The sequence below is a fragment of the Dicentrarchus labrax genome, unplaced genomic scaffold (genome assembly GCF_905237075.1).
Source record: "Dicentrarchus labrax unplaced genomic scaffold, dlabrax2021, whole genome shotgun sequence".
NCBI lineage: Eukaryota > Metazoa > Chordata > Actinopteri > Moronidae > Dicentrarchus > Dicentrarchus labrax.
This window is the reverse complement of record NW_026136720.1, coordinates 6860510-6883218: the sequence shown is the minus strand read 5'-3', so window position 1 is coordinate 6883218 and position 22709 is coordinate 6860510. Positions and strand designations below refer to the sequence as shown.

General features: G+C 42.2%; 4 protein-coding genes across 8 annotated transcripts in view; 1 reads left to right on the top strand and 3 right to left on the bottom strand.

Moving 5' to 3' along the window:
• Positions 1–4: 4 nt before the first annotated feature.
• Positions 5–3089, bottom strand: LOC127353302 (tripartite motif-containing protein 16-like). Its single transcript, XM_051382430.1, has 6 exons — positions 2411–3089; positions 1843–1938; positions 1522–1755; positions 1160–1316; positions 1013–1057; positions 5–912 (listed from the first exon to the last, which is right to left on the bottom strand). Exons 1-6 carry the CDS (start codon positions 2990–2992, stop codon positions 392–394), a joined length of 1635 nt encoding a protein of 544 aa, XP_051238390.1. The 5' UTR covers positions 2993–3089; the 3' UTR covers positions 5–391.
• A 224-nt stretch (positions 3090–3313) lies between these two features.
• Positions 3314–5928, top strand: tmem17 (transmembrane protein 17). 2 transcript variants are annotated; one of them, XM_051382433.1, is made up of 5 exons: positions 3318–3561; positions 3656–3759; positions 5142–5255; positions 5358–5501; positions 5607–5928. In XM_051382433.1, the coding sequence occupies exons 1-5, from the start codon at positions 3447–3449 to the stop codon at positions 5682–5684; spliced, it is 555 nt and encodes a 184-aa protein (XP_051238393.1). In that variant the 5' UTR covers positions 3318–3446; the 3' UTR covers positions 5685–5928. The 2 variants fall into 2 exon arrangements, with proteins under 2 accessions (XP_051238391.1, XP_051238393.1); XM_051382431.1 differs by having other exon boundaries at positions 3314–3561; positions 5142–5501.
• Positions 5840–15389, bottom strand: agbl2 (AGBL carboxypeptidase 2). The gene is made up of 23 exons (XM_051382429.1): positions 15139–15389; positions 14818–14857; positions 14475–14598; positions 13874–14047; positions 13620–13727; positions 12541–12688; positions 12193–12448; positions 11087–11488; positions 10803–10945; positions 10069–10228; positions 9708–9834; positions 9518–9618; positions 9208–9320; positions 9025–9103; positions 8735–8857; positions 8566–8646; positions 8386–8484; positions 7892–7988; positions 7481–7618; positions 7354–7381; positions 7026–7252; positions 6727–6868; positions 5840–6569 (listed from the first exon to the last, which is right to left on the bottom strand). The coding sequence occupies exons 3-23, from the start codon at positions 14578–14580 to the stop codon at positions 6362–6364; spliced, it is 3060 nt and encodes a 1019-aa protein (XP_051238389.1). The 5' UTR covers positions 14581–14598; positions 14818–14857; positions 15139–15389; the 3' UTR covers positions 5840–6361.
• Positions 15390–16876: 1487 nt separating this feature from the next.
• Positions 16877–22709, bottom strand: part of fnbp4 (formin binding protein 4) — an 8222-nt gene continuing 2389 nt past the window's right edge. For 3 of the 4 annotated variants that reach the window (XM_051381424.1, XM_051381426.1, XM_051381428.1), the window contains exons 5-17: positions 22522–22669; positions 21851–21953; positions 21419–21760; positions 21090–21282; positions 20856–20974; positions 20666–20770; positions 20199–20332; positions 18978–19147; positions 18559–18854; positions 18330–18447; positions 17853–18046; positions 17557–17714; positions 16877–17427 (exon numbers count right to left, since the gene is read on the bottom strand). In XM_051381424.1, coding sequence (XP_051237384.1) covers positions 17337–17427; positions 17557–17714; positions 17853–18046; positions 18330–18447; positions 18559–18854; positions 18978–19147; positions 20199–20332; positions 20666–20770; positions 20856–20974; positions 21090–21282; positions 21419–21760; positions 21851–21953; positions 22522–22669 — 2171 coding nt within the window. In that variant the 3' untranslated portion in view covers positions 16877–17336. The remainder of the gene's footprint in view (positions 17428–17556; positions 17715–17852; positions 18047–18329; positions 18448–18558; positions 18855–18977; positions 19148–20198; positions 20333–20665; positions 20771–20855; positions 20975–21089; positions 21283–21418; positions 21761–21850; positions 21954–22521; positions 22670–22709) is intronic. The other variant, XM_051381425.1, reaches the window with a different exon arrangement.

The following is a 22709-nucleotide window of genomic DNA, read 5'->3' as shown; positions in this document are numbered from 1 at the left end:
ACAGTGAGTGTTTTAAGATTTTATTTACTAGCAAACATTATCTAGCAGAGTGAGACTTCTGTTAGTTATGAAAATATTTATACACAATCGTTAGTAACTCAAATACTCTCTTTAACAGTAACAAGTTTACAGTTAAAACTGATTCAACACAGAAGGAGAAACATGTAACATACACACAAACATTTGTGCCATTATCATCTTCAGCCCTTTCCCTTGCAAAGAAATAGGTAATTTTAAAGAACATAATCAAACTTTAAAGAACATAATCAAACTTTAAGTATAATGAGAAATGTTCAGCAGACACTACTTTTGAACACCCCTGTGAAGCACTGCTGTTTAACACACTGTAATACAGATGCCGCACTTGAACAACCATTACAGACGATGCCCGTTACTTTGGTGACAATATCCTAACAGAGGCCCCTCTGGAGACCATGAACCCAGGGTACAGAGGCTGGGAGAATGTGGTCTGAACTCTGTGAAGGAGCATCATTTGACCACAATCAGACACGCTGTAGAAGCACAGGCTCCCTGCCTTATGATTCAGATACACTCCAACAATGGAGGAGGAAGGGGTGCATATTTTGGTTTTGCCTCCACCGTGCCAAAAGGTGGAACCATGATTTGAAAGGGAAATGCACCAGGACTGGTCTGTGAATCCAAAGCCATTTTCTACCAGCTCTGCCCCTTTATAGCACACAGCGACCTCCACCCTGGGCCCCTGCCAGTCAACCTCCCAGTAGCAAACTCCAGATAAACCTTCAGTGCACAACACTTGATCGTATTCGGTAAATCTCTCTGTGTGGTTTGGATACCCCTGGGCTTTTTTAACCCAGGTTACTTTGCGGTTTCCCTCAGAGAGCAATAGGTTTACAGATGCCGTGTTGGGATCCAGAGTGAGTTGGCAGGAATCTGAAATGTAGAATTTATTATTATTCGATGTGACAACATAAGTACTTTTTAGAATCACAGTGGCAAATTCAAAGATATTCAGGCTTCAATGTTGACTCACAGAGGGAGAACTCCTGTCCTGTCTTGGGATCAGGATCAGCTTGAACTAAAAACAGAAAACATGACATTTTAGTAAATTTACTATTTATACAATATCACATAATTACAGATAAAAACAACATTATTTTTAATAAAGGTGTTTTCTTACTTTCCTCTGACATTTCTGCAATAGTTTTTGCCAAGTTTTCCATTTTGTCTCTCAAGTTAGAAATGGCCTTTGTTGCAAAGTCAAAAGGTGCGTGCAGATGGATGTTGAAATCAGCAGACACATCAGTTTCTGGACAGTCAAAGATGGAATGGCAGCTCTAGAAACACGTAAAAGAAAAACACAACATGAACTACACCTACTTACTGAGGTACTCATCTTATGGAAACATTGGAACAAATGTGTTTTAATCCCTTTGGACTTTGATGATTTTACAAATGTATGTTGTTGTCCATGTATTGTATTTTGATGTTTTTATGTTAATATGTGAAATAAAGTTAAACTGAACTGAACTGTCAGTGTACCTGCAGAAAATGAATGTGGTCCTCAGTGAGTGACAGTTGCTTCAGCTCACGCTCCCCCTTCTTCAGCTCAGAGACCTTCTTCTCCAGCCGATCCATGAGCGCCTCAGCTCGGCTCACCACAGCCATCTCCTGATCTCTGATCAGCTCATTCACAGCACAGCGCCTTTTATCGGCCATCAGGACGATTTCAGCATAGGCCTTTTCATTCTGATCAACCGCTGCAGCTCCAGAAGACTAAGGACAAAAACACAAATAACATCAGTCACTTTAAAGGAAAGGGACACGTTAGATTTATTTAAGTCTGCTGAAAGTTTAATTCACCTGCAGTGATTTCACTTTCTGCCTCAGCTGCCGCAACTGTTTCTCTTTCTCCTGTATTCCATGCTGGTATCTTTGTTTCTTCTTTCCAAATTGTTTCTGAAAATAAAACCATTTCTCAGTCTCTCCAGGAAGTTTTAATGTGGCAACAATTAAAACCTGTGCAACCTTCGACAAACTTGACCATCACTGTAGTTTCCCCGCCAGTTTCTACAATCACAGCAGCCCAGCACTCAAAATGTTGAGCCACATGTCACCGAGCTGCAAGCGTATGTTTCCTTAGATTTTACAAAAACATGGCAACGTGCATTGTATTTTTTTTTTAGAAAAGCTGCAATGAAATCAGGCATTTTATGGCAAAGCTTGCAAAATCCTGAAGGGACTGATTTATTTGCTGTTGAATTGTGTTTTGAACACATTTACAGACATACATTATGATGTTACTTCCTAAATATCCCTAATATCCCTCCCATAAGTTTAAAACAGCATCTAGAACTAATTTAAAATTTAATCCACATTGATTTTCGAAGCAATATGACACACTTACAAGTACTAAGTAAATATTTCTTACTTGTTTCTCTTTCCTCTCTGCTGCAGCCGAGACAGTGTCATGACCTTTGTGCTCATCCATCACACAAAGCAGACAAATGCACTGGCCATCGCTGCGACAGTAGACCTCCAGAAGCTTGTCATGCTTGGGGCAGATCTGATCTTGCATGGAGGCAGAGACTTCCACAAGCTTGTGCCTTTTGAAAGCAGCAGACTCATAGTGGGGCTGCAGGTGAGTCGCACAGTAAGAAGCCAGACACACCAGGCAAGACTTGACAGCCTTCAGCTTCCTCACGGTGCAGAAATCACACTCCACATCCCCAGGGCCGACTTCATCCTTCTCAGGAGGGGCGAGTGCTCCTGCCCCTGACATTTTCCCTGCCAAATCAGCCAGCACTGTGTTCATGTTCAACACGGGCCTAGGGCTGAAAAGCTGTCTGCACTGGGGACAGCTGTAGACACCCTTGCTGACCTCCTGGTCCCAGTAGCCATTCACACAAGCCATACAGTAGCTGTGGCCACAGTGAAGAGTCACAGGGCCCTTCAAAATATCCAAGCATATTGAGCAGGATAAAGAATGTGGCTCTTTACAGCTCTCTGCCATCTTAATCACAGCACTTTCTACCTTTCAGTTTCTCTGAAACCAAAGGGGATTTTCAAATGGGAGGGGTTTCATCTCTTATTGTGCTTTCTCTAATCCTATAACAAGAAAACTCCTCCCACACCCAGAGTAGAGATAATGTTATTCCACATAAATATAAATCTAAAACAAAACTGCCAACAAAGTATTTTTTTATTTTTTAATAGTCTGTAAATGTTCCAAAGTTAATAATTTAGTGAAAAATAATTAAAAGTTACATTCAAACTAAACGAGGAGACACAAACAAACACACAAACGAGATTCCTTCCTGCGAGACTTTGAGCAGAACGCGAGATTTCTTCGGTATCCAGGGAGACGACGGCGGCGTTGTGTGTCTCTGCAGTGAGGAAGAGGCTGTGTGTGTGTGTTTCCTTCTCCTTCAGGGGATGTTTGCGTTAACCGGAGAGCATTTTACACGATGGACCTGCCGGAGACGCTCAGAAAACGCTTAGAGGACTTCTCTCGGAACGTTTTGTTTGACCAGAGTCGGACACAACCTCTCACCAAGGAGAACGACCCGTTTTCTCCTCACGGTAACGTTAATGGAAGAGTTAGCAGTGTTAACGTTGGGTCCAGCTTTGTTTGCTGTTTACTGAAAGTGTTTTCTGTTGCTTTTGTTTTCTTTAGACAAGCGGGTCCTGTCCAGTCTCCACCTCCAGATGTCTCTGTACTTTAACATGTGGTTCTTCCCCTTGTGGTGGATCAGTGAAACTACAATGCTGCACCTCAAGGTGAGGCAAAGAGAGAGAGAGAGAGAGAGAGAGAGAGAGAGAGAGAGAGAAAGTGAGATAGGAGGCGAGGAGAGAGAGAAAGAGAGAAGAGAGAAAGTGAGATAGGAGGCGAGGAGAGAGAGAGAGAGAGAGAGAGAAAGTGAGATAGGAGGCGAGGAGAGAGAGAAAGAGAGAGAAAGTGAGATAGGAGGCGAGGAGAGAGAGAAAAGAGAGAGAAAGTGAGATAGGAGGCGAGGAGAGAGAGAGAGAGAGAGAGAGAGAGAAAGTGAGATAGGAGGCGAGGAGAGAGAGAGAGAGAGAGAGAGAAAGTGAGATAGTAGGCGAGGAGAGAGAGAGAGAGAGAGAGAGAAAGTGAGATAGGAGGCGAGGAGAGAGAGAAAGAGAGAGAAAGTGAGATAGGAGGCGAGGAGAGAGAGAGAGAGAAAGTGAGATAGGAGGCGAGGAGAGAGAGAGAGAGAGAAAGTGAGATAGGAGGCGAGGAGAGAGAGAAAGAGAGAGAAAGTGAGATAGGAGGCGAGGAGAGAGAGAGAGAGAGAGAGAGAGAAAGTGAGATAGGAGGCGAGGAGAGAGAGAGAGAGAGAGAGAAAGTGAGATAGGAGGCGAGGAGAGAGAGAGAGAGAGAAAGTGAGATAGGAGGCGAGGAGAGAGAGAGAGAGAGAGAGAGAAAGTGAGATAGGAGGCGAGGAGAGAGAGACTGGATGAGCAAGTTGGGTTAATGTCAAACACTGGGAATGTTGCATTCTGAAAATAAATCATTATAATTACAGTAAAAGAGTATATCCGAGTCGGAATCACTTTTTATTGGCCAAGTATGCGTATTGCTCTTAGATAACATGGACAACAAGCTTGAGAAGGTAAAAATAAACTAATTTGTACATTTATATATATATATATATATATATATATATATATATTAGGGCTGCAAAATGAAATGAAATTGCAATGTGGGCCATGTGCAATATGCAAATCTCAAAAGCTGCAGTTTTTCGATGAAGGTAAAATAAATGTGTGAGAGAACAGCATTATAATAAACTGCTGTACTTCTGGCCTACAAATCTCGTGCTCAAGATTCACCTACATTGTTATTTTAATGTCGGACTACACAATCACTGTGGCTAGAAGTCAGTTCATGTGAAAGTTTGGGACTTTAATCTGTGTTTGAACAACAGAGACAAATAAATGTAAACCTTAAAAAATGGTGGTACCAGTTACCAAAAAAGATATTTGTGATGATAAAGTAAGTAAGTAAGGCTGCTTCATGTGATAAACCATTGTAATTATAACATCAGTTGGCATTTCATTTCATTGTAAGTGTCAGGTTTAGACCTGGAAACAAGTGAGAATATTTAATGCCATAAAAGCCCACTTATTGTTTCTACCAGTATCCCGCCCTGCCAGACTACTACAAGTTCATCCTCGTCACTGTTCTCATCGTGATGACTCTGATCGAGGCCATTAGACTCTTTCTCGGTTACACTGGGAACCTTCAAGAAAAGGTGACACATCACTCACACAAACATAAAGATATAACAACATACACAAACGTGCGAGGCAGAGGTTTTTTAACTCCTGTAACGTCTGTGTTTTTGGGGGGGGAGGTCCCAGAGTTGGCTGGATTTTGGCTGCTGAGCATCCTGCTGCAGTTTCCACTCATCCTGTTTCAGCTGTTCAACGAAGCCATTCTCATACTGCCCCTGGAGAGGGGGGTCCACATAGTTCTCGCCATATTCATACTCACACAGGTACAATAAGGGACTGTTGTAGTTCTACCATTTCCAGTGTAGTTCTAGGTTTCATAATTTATTGATTGTCATTGATTTAAATGTTTTCTCTCCTGGATGATGTAGGCTCTCTCTGGTTTTGTGGCGCTCCGAGACATGGTCAAACACACAGAAAGCCAATTTCACCTCCGACAGTTTGACTGAATTCTGACGCTCCTGCCACATCTGGACCCACCAGGACGTATTCGTACTTCCCACCTCACAGACAACAAAAAAATAATGTGTCACTTTTTGTATTACATGTAGTATATGCGATATTTCCTCCCCAGGATGGATCATTAAAGAGAGAAACATCTGAACATATTTATTTTTGTATTTTATTAACAATGTATTCCACGGGATTGTATTTTTGTTTTTGTTGGAATAAATAAAATCTACATAACAAGCAGCCTGTGTGTCGTTTATTAAGCAGCTAATGCTTCATAGACTTCATGTTGACGTACCCCGAGAATCCAAGCATAAAGGTTTCTCATCAGTAAATTGTCTTGTTTTTAAAGAGTTTTTATTAAAAATGTAATTACATTAAAGGGGACGTGTAATGTCTCATCAGTGAGATTCTTTACTCTTAAATCACCGTTAGCTGCCACTGAGGTACAGCTACTCCTGCTGGGGTCCACATACAACAAAACATACATATAAAACAAGACATATGACATGTAAAAAGTCTCAATGAGACAAAATGCAGACAAGTAAAAAAAGAAAAAATGAACGTCACAAAACACCCTGTTAAATTCCATCTTAGTTCAAGTCTGTTGAGGTTGGGATTATTATTCATGTGTTTTTTAAGAAGTCTTTTAACACTTCACTCTGTGCTTCAGTGATCATAGCTGGTAACTTCCACACTGTGATGGCTCTATATATTGATGCGTTGCCTCTTGGCTAATTTGGCCTCCTCTCTCGTGATGGCGCCTGGTGTCCTTAGCCTGACGCCTAGCGAGGGTGTCGCTCTGTGGAGGTGGATGTTCCTTCTTCATCACAGGGGATAAAACACCCATGTGCCTCTTGTTCCCCGAAGTCTCTTTGTGTAGTCTGAGGAAAAATGAAGAAGGTTAGGGAGTAGAGAGGAGCAATGAAAGGCCAAAAAACATGATGTAATATGTACAATGCTTGTCAACACACTACAACGACAACCTGAGCATTTCACATCAAGAGAACGGCACATGAAGAGGAATAAACGTGAATTTACCCATTTCTTCTCAGGTCCCTGCTCCTCTTCACAGGCACAAATGAATTGCCGGGGGATTCAGTTTCTCTCAGGGCGACGTCGGGGGTTTGATTTCTCTGGTTCTGCTCTCCAAGTAGTACATGTCTCCACAGGGACGAACCCACTGAATGGATGATAAAAATCAGGTAATAAAGAGGAAGAAGTGAGGTTACCTGAAAGGGATAAATAAAATAAATGCTTTTTTCATGCAGCTTTAGCTGCACAATTATTAGTATTAATTTCAGTTTCATATATCAGTATAATATGTGTGCATATGAAACCTTCTGAGAACTCTTCTTCCTGTTCCACATCCTGCTGTTTGGTCTTTGCTGTGTCTGTGTGAGAGGTGGAGGAATCCTCAGGCACAAAGTAATGTTCTGAGACCCGTGAAGAGCTTCTGTCTCTAGGAATATGCCGGCTGTTGGACTTATCAGGGGTGAAACTGGACATCAAACACTTTGTTGGAACAATGTCTGGAATCATCTTGACGTGCATGGATATGGGAGACCTGCGGAAGAAGAGATATAAGACTTGGTAAATCTGAACGTAGCTCAAGGTGTAGCTGTCTCTTGTTTATTCATAAGGGTACAATGTGTATGTGGGGTTTACCTCTGGGGCCGAAAGGAAGCTGGCAGCCCTGAAAGAGGGAGACGAGACAGACTTGAATCGACTGAGAGACGATGAAACTGGAAAAATAAATGAATTGCATCTGGAACTACTGTACGTGTGGACAAACCTCTGCAGACTTTATTGGAGACCATGGATTGTCGGGGGCAGTGAAGCTGTTGTGGGTTCAGTGAAGGTGGCTGGATAGCACTCAGGTACAGCAGCTGAGAGGAGCATCTCCAATGTCCTGATTCCATCCCCAGGTCATCTGTGAAAGCAAGCCAAGCAGACTTTTCACTACTTAACAAGACCTTTCCCACTGCATTGATGGTTGGAAATACTTCTGCCTTTATCTGCAGGAAACTATGTATGTATTGGACAATGACATACTTTAAATATGTTTAATGAGGCTCCACCAAATCTCCTTCATCAGTCAAAAAGCAACCAGAACTTATAAAATACGGTAAGTGATGGTAGTGGTAAATTAGACGCTGAGGAGATGAGTGAGGATGATTTTTTGAGCCTCCAAAATAAACCTTACCTGTGTGAGGTGTCAGAGCTGTGTATATGCTGTGATGTGGACACGCTTTTGTCCTACAACGCTGGTTTGCAGCTTTCATGTTTTCCAGAATGTGGTCCTAAAACACAGAAGGTATCCCAAAATCAGAGTCAAAATTGTACTTGAGTATTTATGTTTTTAATTTTACCCCCTACATGTGTACACAAATATCTGTACTTTCTACGCCTTACATTTTCAACACAAGATGTAACAAGACAAAACCGACAATAGGGGGAGACTCAACCCTATTTGAATTTAGCAGATTTGCACAGAAACAGCCAGTAGAAATGTCTGAATCTTTTACTTTTACACTTTGAGTACCTTTCAAAGCCTGTATTTTTACTTGAGTAAAGAAGTACAATCAGTTTTTTTACTTCTACTGGAGTCTTTTTTTTTACACAAGTATCTGTACTTCTACTTGAGTAAAGAATGTGTGTACTTTTGCTTATTTTCCAGATCATCTGGCTCATTTTTACCTTGACAGGCTCGCAGCCCTGCCACAGAGTCACCTGACTGACCTCCCCAGGCTGAGTGGTGGGAGGAGGGATCACAGCTTGTCTTATGGGGCCCTTTACCTTCACAAAGACAGAAATATTAACAGGAACAGTTCAGGAAACGTTCTCATTAAACATATTCACGCTTTCTCTACTTCATACCTGATGTTTTTTCCTGTATCTTCCAACGGGCCTCTCTTGGATGCTCTCATTAACTGTGTTCTCATCGGGCAGGTTGGGCTCCTGCAAAGACCGTTCGCTAATCAGTCTTGTTTAAAGTCATTAATACATGAACAAGACAAGGCTGTGCACTAATTAATGGGTCATTTACAATGTTTTTGATGCTGCTTTGTAGGACTTTTGGCGGTGAGTTTTTCTTCACTTTCTCGTGTCGCAGCCTGTTCCTCTCTTTATGACTCTTCAGGCGTTTCTTTTTCTTCTTCACGGGAGTTTGCTGTGGAGGAGAGCAGGAGCATGTTGTAAACAACAGAAGACATTCAAAACTGATTTTAACAAAGGAGCCGTTCACTGGATCCAAATGTGATATTAACCTTACAAATAAACTAAAGCTCTCGTATGAAAAACACTATTCCATTGGAGAGTAGATTGATGTCAGTATACCTCTGAATTGGCAGCTTGTAGCTGGTTCAGTAAATGAACTGGGAGTCCATCAGAATCTGAACTATCTGAACCACTGGTGCTGTGAGAGTAAACAGGAAATGTTCACATTTTATACCCCTCCCATGGGGATGTGGGCTTTGAAAGTGAATTTAAAATAATAATAATAATAAAATACTACATCACCTGGTTTCCAGGTCAGACACAGAGATGTTACAGTTAGTGCCCAAATCTTTTCCCAGCCTCTCTCTGACCTCCTTTCTCAACAACGCTCCCAGCTCTGTCAGACAGTAAGTGACCTGAGGTAAAAAGCAAAGAGGAAACATAAAAAAATAAAACACAACACAATGCTCACATTTCAAGACCACAGTCACAAAAATAAAAATTTAAAAACCAGTATTCAGGGAATGTATATTTTGGGGCACAACAAACCATTTCTGGGACTAAAACCACCCTCCAGTGATGGAGGGAGTTGGACTGTTGCTTTATCTCTCACCTTTGTTGGATCAGGGTCACAGTAGTCCAGCAGGGTGTCACAAAAGGAAAAGCCAATGGACTTCAGGTCTCCAGTTGTAAAATGTGTCCCTTTCCTGTCGCCTGACATTCAGACAGATGGTAATATGTAAGAGACATGTAAGCATACACACACACACACACACACACACGTTTGGAAAGTCTAAACTCACCCAGAGTGGAGCCTCCAAAGGAGGCCTCCATAGTGTAGCTGTTTTTGATGCCAAGTCTCCACATGGCGATACGTCCCGTTCCCTCTTTGCTCTTCTGTACCCGGAACTTACAACTCTTAAAGGAGAACTAAGAAAGAGGGTGATTTAGATGTTGTAGCATAAATGAATACCAAGGAAAAGATACTGACTCTGAAATGTGGTGAATATGCTGCATAGATTGTATATGGTGTCCAGAATACTAGAGACTAGACTAAACTAATTAAAACAGGTTTATAAAAGGCTAAAAATAATAAAGAACTTGTAATTGGACTTCTAACAGGTGAACAAAACAGTTGAGGTCTTCAGATGTTCCACTCTTTACCTCATTACTGGCATTCTTGCTCAGCATAAGTGGAAAGACTCTCTCATGAAGCTTCAGCGAACCATCACCGCGCTTGTTACAACCGTACATGAAGACGTTGTTTTTACGGTTGTGGCCGTGAAAGTCACAGTAAAGAATTACATCTGTTTCAGCCACCAGCCTGGGGAAAGGACAGCATAACATAACAGGTTTGTATGAAACTTCAAAGACCCTGGTTCAATCGGCAGTCAGAGACATTTGTTCCTGCTCTTTTCATCTTTTCTTTCTGTTTCTACTGATAACTAAGTAATAAAGGAAGATATTCCAGGAAAGACAGTTAAGTCCATTGACTTTGACAACAGATTAAGTTTAGTGAAAGGGCATAAAGTGAAGCAAAATGATTTCTGCCATAAAGTCTGGAAGAAAATGCAAACAAAATAACACAATCTGTGCTCATTGCAAGAAAACATACAATGAGGTACCAAACTGAAACTACAGTCCTGCCATAAACCTCAACCAAACTAACTGCTCACTGACATAAAGGGGAAGAACTGATCATGTTCTGTTCTATGTAAGCTTCAAATTAATAAATACAATAGACTTTGTATCATCTGACCTGCATATTGAACAATTAATGGATAAACAAACACATCAGAAAGAGCAGAAAGACTTCTGAAAACACTAAATTTCCATTAAATTACAAAATGTATTATATACAATTATGTGTTTGTTTATTTATGCATGTCCTGTCTTACCGTTCCACCATGTTTCGGGTGTGCCACACACAGGGAAAGGAATCCTTGAGCAACGTCTTGTAATTCCTGTTGAGGTCCCTGCCTGCCAGAGAGCAGCGGTAATTGCCCACTACTACACCATCTGGATTCAGCATCGGCACCACCTGCAGCACGGCAGATTCAAATGAGGAAAATAAACTGTGTTTGATGTTTTTGTTTCATAAATCACCATACAGACGTATAACAAATTGGAACGTGCTGAAGTAATGATTGTGAAGATTAGACAGATGTGAGAGTTCCCTCACCTTAAAAACAAAAGTGTCCCTGAGTAGCTGAGCATCCTCTGAGTCCCCGAGCAGGAAGTCTAGGAACCCCTCCATCATCCAGGACGCATTGGTCTCTCCGGGGTGCACTCTGGCTGTCACCACCACACTCTTCTTGGTCCTGGCCTCCACCCTCCGGACCCCCCGGGACGTTATTGTCAGCAAATATACGTCATTCCCAGCCAGGCTGTGGCACAGCACCCGCAGCGTGCAGTATGACGCAGTTGCTGGGTTGGAAGAAATGCGCTTCAGGTAGCTCTGCAGGTGTGAATAGGTGTAAGGGTAACAGTGGGCCAGGTAGCAGGTGTCTGCGTCATAAGGGAACTGGAGAGTCCAGGTGAGCGAGTAGAGGGTGACTGGGTTGCTGCTGTTGTCCTTTGAATTCTAAATAGAGAGATGGTGGTTTTAAAGGGAGATCCTGCTTCTACAATTATAAAGACCATTTTATGTTGTTTGCTGTTCTGGCGGATGTTCATAATTCACTTACTACAGGTCTCATACTTCATTTTACTGCCAAACATTTTCCAAAACACGCCATAGGTTTCACAGCTTTCTAGTAGCTGTTATTTCCAGTTTATGTGAGTATAGAATGAAATTGAACTGGCAGAGAGTTTAAACTTGTTTTAAATAGGCAATCCAGAGAAAAGCTCATCTTTATGTCTCATCAAAAAGTCTTCACAGTTAAAACCCTCGTCCCTTAGTTTTAAGTCTAGTTTTTGAGTCTTATTTCATTGCCCGGTTCATTTACAACACTGCACTGTGGACAAGTTATTACTAGTATGTATAACTAGTGAATTATTTCCCTTTTGTTCCCTTTCTTCCCATGCTTATGACTGGAAGGACTCACTACTTGTGAGTAATATGGGGATCCCTTTATCTGCACTACCATGCAGTGAAACCCAACTTTTTGACAACTTAAAGGTGATTAAATGTTCTCTGTGACAAATCACGTATTTAAAGTTCAAAATCTCTAAATTAAATTTGATTCTACACTTGCCTAAACTGAAAACGACAGATACTGGGAAAGTAAATTACAGTGCAAGGACAAAAGCCAGTATTTTCCAACTCATGTCAGAAAGTTGACCTGCCTGATTGAAGTTGCGGTAGTATTTGATATTTGAGCCGGTGCGTTGCCATCCAACACCTTCTTCCTTAGCAGCCCTCTCAGAGTAGAGGAGTGGTCTCATACCCAGAGAGTACAGGCTTCTGCTCTTCATCATGTTGATGACAGTGAAGCGGTAAGTCACTCCAGCCTTCATGTTCCTGACCCTGAAGTAAAACCACTGCGTGTGCTTTCTGGTGTACATGTCCGTGCACAGGGTGAGCTCGTAGTTATAGACACCCCTGAACAAGAAAGAAATATGGAGGAGACAGAGTAACTTAACCCAGAGGTGAAAATAGAAATGAAATGGGTTATATAAGTTGATAAGACTTACACTTGCACAGCCTTCTGCAGGTTCCCACTCTCGAAGCGTGACTCAAACTCAAGGGTGAGATCTGTCTCATGGAAATCGTACGCAGCACTCTTAACAGGCCCACTGCTTCCTCCGACGCGGGAGAAGGTGAAGTAGGGGCGCTTCGTGGCTTAAAAGAGGGAGAAAAGGAAAAGAGTGAATATCAAATAAATTTGTTAAAAACAAAGCTTTCAATAAAAATGTACTATCGATTTATTGAAGCATCGAGGAATTAGGTTGGGATGGCCTCAATAAAATGCCCCTAAATCCAAACAGATCATCTACTTTCAAAGAGGAAGCTGTGGCATGAAGTAACACAAAGTATTAGTTTCCTCCTATCATTATCTTATGTTCAGAAGAACTTTAAACATATAATAAGTAACATTTCTGCATTAAAATGTTTACAATCACTAGGCCTATGTTATATATTTTATTGAGTTGTGTACTAACATTATCCCAAATGTTTCCAACAATGTTCAACCCCCGAGAAATCTGTAATTTTATTCAGGTAACGGTAACGTTTTATGGTCGCCTGTTAATGGTGTCAAATCCCCTTTTTTACCCCACATTTGTCAGCATTGTGGTTGTCTGCATGGGTCATAAATTGACACACTTTTTAGATCTTGGTCATTTTTAACTATATATTTGAACTGGATGCAGGATTTTAGTCATTGGGCGTCTGGATCCGCTGAAACGTTAGAAGCAAAAGGAACATCCTTTGTCCAACGAACACAGATTAATTCAGTGTTTTTAGTGGTTTTAACCACCAGATCAATTTGTTTTGGAGAGGAGGAAAACCTCTGCAGATAGTTTGGCTTCCGGTAAAAACCTCCCTGCTATGAACAATGAAGGAATCCTAACTGGGAGAATCGGACTTCAATGACGGCCATGGTGGTGAAGACAGCTCCCATGTTCCAATGCTACTTCACGGTGTCTCCAAACTTTGTCTTTGTTTTTGTTTTGCTGTGAGAGACCCCCGTAATGGCAGAAATGATGTTTATGACCTGGTGGTAGAACACAAGAAAATGCTTTTTCAAAATGCCTTTGGTCCCAAAAGTTACCATGGTCAACGCAGTATACCACTTTCCCCTTCCCCTCTTCGGCTGGCATGGGTGTCCTCTCATATCCTGTGGGCTGGTAGAAAGACTCTGGCTCTGGGGGGTCCCACTCTGCAACATTACGTGGTTAACATTAACAGCAAAAGGGCATGCCAACAGTGTTTAATTTATTTATACACTACTTAAGACTGGATATGTTTTGCCAAAGCATCTCCTCACAAGTTCTCAGTAGTAGCTTACATTAAACTTGTAATTACCTATGTGATGGATAGTGTCGCTGATAACCTCACACTCTATGGGCCAACGGGGGTGGGGGATCGATGGGAAGTTAACCAGCTCCAACGGCGCCCTGAGTCTCAAAGTAGGTCGATCGGTGTCAAAGTCTATGAGCAGCTGCCTGGTCCGCAGAGTCTGATTTAGGTTTAAAGATACTGAAAAGGGGACATAAATCACACCTTCAATAACTGCTCCTGTTCCTTACAGTGGTGTACAATGGATATGCATTTTTTATCAGGTCTGCCCCGCCCCCCCCCCTTACCTCACCTTGACCAAACAAGCATGTCCATTTAAAAAGGGATTACGCTGCACCTAATTGCTTTAATTATCTCACTGACAAAAGAGCTCTTAATATATAATGACGTCGCATTAGGGAGGGGATGCCGTATCTGACCACACGAAGGAAAACACAAGCCTGTACAATGACAGTCAATAGTAGGATTCCCTCTCCACATCGAACATGAGACATTGGTGTCAGATCAGGTTAGTACAGGTCATTGTGAATGTTGTTTTGAATGGCTTTTCCAGCAACCGTTAGGGTACATGCAGTATCCAAAAGCAGCCTATGTGAGAATAGCTTACACAGCCTCCTCCTCGCTAATTCTTCCTCGTTGTCCTTAGAGTCACTGGTGTCCAGTTTGTCCAACCGGTGGGTATTCCACCAGTTCCTGATCGCAGAGACAGCCATGGTTGATGTTTTCTCTGCCTGATTGGAGAAATGTGAAGTCATCAATGTTGTGTCCTAATTAATAAACTGGGTCAGACCCGCATTGGCTCGGCCCCTGTATCAACCCAGGCATGTAATCAGCATAATACAGGATAATACAGAGCCTACTGATTAGTCTTTTTGCCCACAGAATATTTCTCTTCTTAGAAATGTGTAATTATTACAGATTATTTCATTATTCAGTTATGAACTTCTTACCAGATGTTTCTCTCAGTGTGAGCTCATCGCACCACTGTCCCTGTCAAATACACAAATAAGATTAAGTTTAGATTAAGGAAGATGGATTCATTTTGTTGCTAATTTTTAAAGTTATTTGAATACCACTGACTGGTTAACTAAACTAACTAACCACTAACTTAACTAATTGTCTGAAACATTTTTAACATGTTGAGTATAAATCACTGCACTGTTCAATAACAACAGCTATAACTTCAGCCTGCGCGTACAAAGACGGTCTGAAATAATGTTGAGTGAATTTCTGGAGGCAAATAAAACAAGTTTGACAAAACTTAAAGTTACCTGTAACGTTAAGTTGCTGAGGATGGGATTTCCTTCTCTCCTGTCTCCTCTCTGCTAGAAGGAAAACCCCAGGGAATGTCTCCTGTCTGTCTGTCTCCTGTCTGTCTGTCTGTCAGTAACCCGATATATAATACAAACTGCTAAACCGTTGGTTAAAACGCTTGTAATATCAACACATTTTAAGCAGAAGAAACTTGGTTGGCTCAGTTACAACGAGTTGAGAAAATCTTCCCGACTTACGCGACGTTGCCATGGAACCGATGGAACAACAACATCGCGGTTGCCACGGAGATGCCGCAACATTCGTTCCAACGTGCAGGAAATTATTTGTCGTAAAAACCCCGGAAGGATTTTTTTTGTTTGTTTGTTTGTTTTTTTTTTCTTTTTTTGTTGTTGTTGTACAATTTAATTTATTTTTATATGATATGAGGCATACAATACAAAGTCTTATGATCTATTGAATGTTGATATTTGTGTCCTTATTGTCTGTTATTTTTTAAATATTTGCATTATTCATTTTATTATTTATCATTATTTTATTTAAATTTATTATAAAAAATGATTCAACATTTTTATTGTTTGTAATTTATCTGTCTTTTGTTGCCTAGTATAATGTCTGACAATGAGGGTTCACCCCTCAATGTATTCCCAAGAAGTCAATAAAGGTTGAATGAATGGAATGAATGAATGAATGAATTAATGGATGTATTTATTGACTATTTATCTCAATAAAGTAAAAAAAAAACAATTTGTCATGAAAGTGGGCTCATGGCGTTAAAATGTATTATGAATATAACTAATAACTGATAACTAACTAATATAACTATTGATAACACTGCACTGTTACAATATTACGCTGTCTGTATGACAATTACTCACCATTGTACTGGGCTTAGATTCAGATTCAGATTACTTTGTTGTCCATTAAATTAGCATAAAATGGAAATTCACCTTTGGCACAGGCCTATGTCAACACACACTAAAACACTACAATGCACGACAGCAACACACAAACATGATATATGGTAGAAAAGTTGAAGTGGCAATGTAATGAAAGTGATGGACGTGCAGTAAAATTTAGATTAAAAATCATTTTTAAAAATGGATGTTAAAAATGGGAGACAGGCAAGTACAAGGGGCTAATTGAAACAGGTTTTTATTGAGGAGGGTCACAGCTGTCAGAATAAAGAAGATTTTTTTTGGAAGCATTCTTCCTGCTCACTGGGACTGGAGTGAATATTGAATGTGAGAACACTCTGCTTTAAAGCCAACAGTGAGTGAGGGCTCTGCTGGCTGGTGTTGAAGCTCCACCGTTACCTGAGAAGAGTAAGACTTCATCTTCTTTTCTTGCAGACGTAGTCAACATTGTCTTGAAAGTTGAGTTTATTGTCTATTACTGTCCCCAGGCATTTGAAGTTGGTGACCTGCTCCACTCCCTGTCCCTTTATACTGACTGACTCGTAGGAACAATCTGCTCTCCTATTGCTTCTTAAGACACATTTCCTTCGTGGTGGTGACATTAAGGCCGAGGAAGCAGTTGTTAAACCAGGAGACATGGCCGTTGATGTGCTGACAGTAGGTGGCACTGTCCGTATTGTGCAGGCAACCAGAACCACGTCGTTATTAAAACCAAGACACAAATTTTTAACAAAGAGCATGAGTGTAGTCTATTAAAAAAAAAAACGTTTTTTTAATGCATAATAAAAAAAATACAGCACATATAAAACAAATGAAGAGATGACTTTGGAAAAACAGTTTAATAACTTTTTACAAAAATGTACAAGTTCAGTGATGTTCCCTCCCCTTCCAAAAACATGGCTTATCCCATTATACATTGTATGTACACAGTTGTAAAAATGTTCAATAAAATAGATAATCCCTCCAAACAAACTGTGGTGGTCCTCTAAATGGGGTCTATACAAAATGGTGTTGAAGTATTTCTGATGAACTCGAGACATTTGGCACATTTACAATAATGGCTAAAAAAAAAAAAAAAGAAATCGACATTCAAACCCTTTCGGTGAATGGCCTGCCATGTAAGGGCCTCGAAATGTCTTCATCATGGCCAAAGAAAATGTAAAAGAAAGTCCAGAGATCATTAAACAATACTGAAGCTGGGGAAGGGCGACCTTGTGGTAATGGTTGGAGTGGATTTTTAAAAAAAAACGTACTGGGCGAAGCAGGACCCAGTCCAGATGTTACGTGTTATTCGCCACCTTCTTTTTCTTCAGTCGCTGCCGCCAGTCATCAGGAAGTGCCTCAAAGTTAGCATTCTTTGAAGCTTTTCCTCTGTAGAATTAATAATAACAGTTAGTAAAAAGGTTACCGAGATGGAAAAACAACAGCAGAAACTGGGAGAGAACTCAGTGGAACAGTGCAGCTTCATCTTTTTATCGTCATCATAAAAAATAAACCTACGTCACAAACTGCTGTTGCTTCCACTCCTCGATGCTCTTCTTATTCAGCTGATCTCGGTCCTCGTCACTGGAGCTGCTCTTCTCTTCCTCGTCCAACTCCTTCTGGATGCTCTGCCACTTCTTCACCAGCGAAGGCATTTTGATCTTACTCTTCTTTGACTACAGAGACACAGGAGGACGAAAATTACGCCGCAGATTCTTTTGCATTTCATATTTAAATCACTGGATCACATGGTTGGATGTAGATTTTTACAAACATTCAAGGTTTACACTGGAAATGTGATCTACAGTACTAACCTTATCCTTTTTTGTTTTCTTGGTCTTGTCTGTGGGCACAGCTTTGGCTCCTGGAGGTTCACAGGGCGGCTGGGATGGTGGCAGTGGTGGTTGAGGTGGTAGTGCTGGGACAGGTGGGGGAGGAGGTTCACATGGGACCAAAGGGGCAGCGACAGCCGGGATGCCCCAGTAGGCAGTTGCTGACATTATAGGAGCTGCAGACAAGGAGAAACCTTTATTGGGTTACTTTGTTTGAAACTCCATCCCTACCTTAAGCACTGCCATAGTGAGGTGTTAGACAGATGTGTCTATACTCATAAAAAACACACTTCTGCAAGTTCTGCAAGTTCTGTCTTGTCTGCAAGGGTTCAGTGCTCAGGGTGGACTTCGATTGGGTACTAGGCTCGTTTCAGGGGATGTTTAATAATTTTTGTTCTTAATATGATTAATATATACTGCAAGTGCTGATGTGGTATATAATATATAATATTGTTTTACCTGCACTGGCAGCAGGCTGGGTGTAGAGAATGGGACTGCTGCCGATAGTAATGGCTTTATTCATCTGACTGGCTTTGCGTTTCTGACCCTTCCCCAAGGGGCCCGACGACTCCACAATCTATGAAAGTGACAGGAAATATAATAAAAGTTACCATCTGCTGTTATCTTTTATTCTGAATGTGCACATGTAGCATTATCAGATACAACATTAACTTGATTACTGTCATACCTTAATGCTAGCAGTGCCTGGAGGTAGAGGAGGCCTCCCACTGCCGTCGTCCTCAGTTCCAGGGGCCGGAGGCTCCGCGTCATTGTCATCATCCATCTCCATCTCCACCTCCATGATCTCGCTATCGCTGTCAGGAGGGGGAGGCGGTGGAGGTGGGGAGCCCGGGGGGAGAGGCGGAGGCGGGGGGTTGTTGGAAGGCGGAGGTGGGCTGTCAGGAAGTGGAGGTTGAGATGGGGACCAGAAAAATGGTGCATTGGGTTGAGGAGGTGCTGGTGGCGGGGGAGCAGTTGAAAGTCCTGTTTAAAAAATAAAAGTCATTGGGGTTTTTAAACATTTTAATCACAAAGTAACCTTGCACATGCTCAATAGGAAATTTGACAGGCTGGTACAAGGAGCAGCAACAGTACTAATAGACTGACCTGTGACCCCACCCGCAGATGCAGATGCTGCTTTGGTATCCCCCTGGCCGGAAGTCTGTGTCTGGCTACCTTGGCTGCCCTTTAGGTCCTCGTCCTTGTCCTCCTCTGTTGGGAAATCCCACTGGGAGGCACTGGTCCGGTCGTTCACATAGAAGTACCGCCTGTGCTCTCTAAAAAGTGGGACAACAGAGATAGAAGGCAAGAGTCTCAACTACTGGCCTGGCAACTGGCTGAGTGGCATGATACCCTGGGACAGTGGGGCAAGGGAGTGGACATAATGGCCACAGTAGGGGGGTGGGGCAGGAGTGTTGGTATGGACAGCGACTTTAGCCATCCAAAAGAAAGGGCCCAATTAGAGTGTGGTTATGGGTGTGGATAGGGAACCCACCTTGCTCTCAAAAACAAAGAAAGCAAAACAAATCATCTCAAGGTCCTGAAAGTAGCATTCAGCAGCTCACACCATGGTTGTCACATTTGTTCCGTTTTAGACAACCATTTCCTCCCAGACACAGGAAGACGCCAGGGAGGAAACATCATCATCATCATCATCATCACCACCACCATCATCATCATCATCACCATCATAATCAACAACCATTAGGTCAGAAAATAACAAGCACACAGTCAACTCGTTTTACATCAGAAAGAACAAAATAAAATCAGGAAGACATATGAAATAGAGTAGGTCTGACCTGCTGGATTCCCGTCATTGCTCCATCTTCACCTTTTATTTGATGCGTGACACTCCTCGCTTCCAGGGCATCACTCTGTCTGCATTGCATTCTGGGGGTTGGAGTCCTGTAAAGTGCAAAGCTCTCCCACGCAACCAACCTTCCTACCATACCTCCCCCTCCCAATTTTTTTCCACTGACTGGACCCATAATCAGTCTACAAATGCCCTTACAACAAAAGGGCTTAAGAGTCTGTGTTATACGGACAGGGAGTCCTCTCTGTGGCAGGTTTATTTAACAGGAAGCAGGCTGGCCCAGAGTGGATGCTCCCTTACCAGTACGTGCAAGGCAGAGTGCCAGGATTGCATCACAGAAACCTGAAGAGTCTGTTTCTGTTAAGTATTCTGATCCTCTCGGACTGGTTAAGCTTCTCCCCAAGTCATGTTACAAAGTCTGCAACCTCGGCACTGAGGGGGTTGTAGTCACACGGTAAGATTTGTTTGGGGGGGGACGAGGGAGTTTAGAGATGTGAAAGGTAAGGAACGCGTACCTGTCCCAGTGGCAGGACCAGCCTTTAGGGGTGGCGTTAAGTTCGTAATATTTTATGTGTTCAGCAGCTTCCTGCAGCCTGCGGCGAAGATAGACCCCGTTCAGAGCGCCCTCCCTCCAGTCAGAAATCCGAGTCTGGGGAAAAAAAAATATCAAAAGAGAAAGGGGAGAGACATGAGTACGTTAAAAGCCCAGAAAGTAGAGGTAAAGGGATGAAGAGACAGATGACAAAGACAGAAGAGCCACAAGATAAATGAGTAACATGGAAAGAGTAATTACAGTGAGTTTCCAGAATACAGTGTGATTGATCATTATGAGAATTTTAAATATTAAGTACTACCACATCACTGTGTGCAAAATGATATGAAACTAAATTAAGCATTTAATATTTCAGAAGTCCCACGGGGATATAGCTACATCTGCGAGCTAGGATAATATTGCTAAGAAATGGAACCATTATCCTCTCACCTCAGTTTGTAGCAGAAGCAACTGAAAGTTTGAGATCGCCTTTTTGTTTATCCCCAGGAACTCCATCTTGCTGGTTAAGGTGTTAGCCAGTTGTCCGATCTGAAACTACATGTTTTTAGCGTCAAACACATAAAAGGTGCTTAAAAGTGCCTGTCACCATTATTATGGTTAGTAAGAGTGACCTTGTTACCTTGAGCTCAGGCGTTTCCACTTCTTCTTTAACCGGGGGTTTTGAAAGCGTTTTCTCCTCCGAACTGTCCGTTTCCTTGTCTTCTCCTTCCACAACACTTTCTAGGACTTTAGCAGGTGCTACAGGACACAAGAGAAGCATTTAAGTATGCAAAGGCATTTCCAAAAGTGGGATTTTTCATGTATTTTCACCCTCTTCTGTCATGCAGTTGCATGTGTAGTTACTTGGACTCACCCGTCTCTGTGTTGTCCTGCAGGTCTGAGCCTCTGCTGTTAGAGTCGGGGCTGGCAGCAGATGGGAAGGCAGTCTTCCATCGGTTCTTCTTCAGTGGAACACCGCGAGAACCAGAGGCTTCTTGGCTTGTCTCAGAACAAGGACTGGAGCCCCCTGCACTCCCATCACCCTCCTCCAGCGCTCGTAGCTCAGCCTAAGAATCAGACAACAGGTTAGAGCTAGATCACACGGACAATAGCATTTGCCACTTAATTTAGAAATACTGCTGCACTAAAAACAGCATTAAAGTCATTCCTGCCAGGAAATCATAATTGCCCACTGAAAAACACCTTTTTCCTCTCCAGCGCTAGTTCCAGCTCCACTGTGTCCTCCTCTGTTTCCTCAGCATCTGAGTTGTCTCCCGACTGTTTCTTTGTGCCAAGTTCTTTCTGGACCGCAGGGACTGTGTCAGGTTCCTGCAAGGGGGCAGCGGGGGATCCTGCGGGGCGGATACCTTCTCCATCCGAATCCAAACTGTTCTCAGGCTCATCCAACCCTTTAAGGAGTCTTTTTCTCCATTTTTCTTCTGCCTCTTTCACCTCAGAGGGGATCAGAGGACCAAGCAGAGATGCAGCCACTCCACGGCGGTCCTCCTCTTCGCTTGTGAGGCCTACAACACTCTCAATTACCTCCTGTAAAAACAAAACACGAGGATGATATATCAAATATCAGAATAAGAATCTAGTTGATCCACATTTGTGTTGGACTTAAATAAAACTTGCCTTCACTTTGGTCTCTTTCACTAATGTCGGTGCTGCAGTAGATGCAGCGCTTTCCTCTGTGGGATAACCTGCATGCACTGTCCCGTTGCCATTGACACTAGAGCTACAAAGAAAAACACAAAAAACATATCATGCACGTGTATAGCAGTAATGCACGTACTGATCCTACCTCATTGACTGTTTAGTGTAGTCACATACAACATATGTGAAAATCAGTAAACATATTTGAATAATAACTGTACTCCAAAGATCTCTCCAGGATCCAAACACGATACTACTCTGCTCACATGCAACCAGCAAAAACACATCTGATTTTGGCACATCTGCTTTCAACCACCTCAAAAACATCTCCAGAGTCCAGCCATCACTCTGAGCCCTAGCAGCACATCACCCCCACCATCATCTACCTTCCAAGTCTAATCCCGTATCTCAGGCATAATCCTGCTCACATAATACATCCCTTCATGTCCTTGCTGCACAGTACCTATAAGACCTTCTTTGCCCCCTATTCCCTGTCCGGGAATTATTTTTTGAGATTTGTTTGTTTCCCTCCATGCATAAAAAACGTCATTGGGTCCTTTGAAAGGCACTATATAAATGCAAGCGATATTTAGATTGTGTAGGTACAGTGATTTTTATTTTAATACTTTCTCTCTGCCAGTTCCTCCTACCTGTTGGCATACTGCCCCAGGCTTTGCACTTGATCAGCTAGATAGTGTGGCAGCTCCCAGGATACTTCGTTGGTCAGAGTGTTCCAGTAGTAGTAGCAGCCGGAGTTGTCATCCCATACCTCCTGCCAGTCTCCCATCTCTACGCCCACTGCAAAAAAAAAAAAAAAAAAAATGCATATACATGAGAT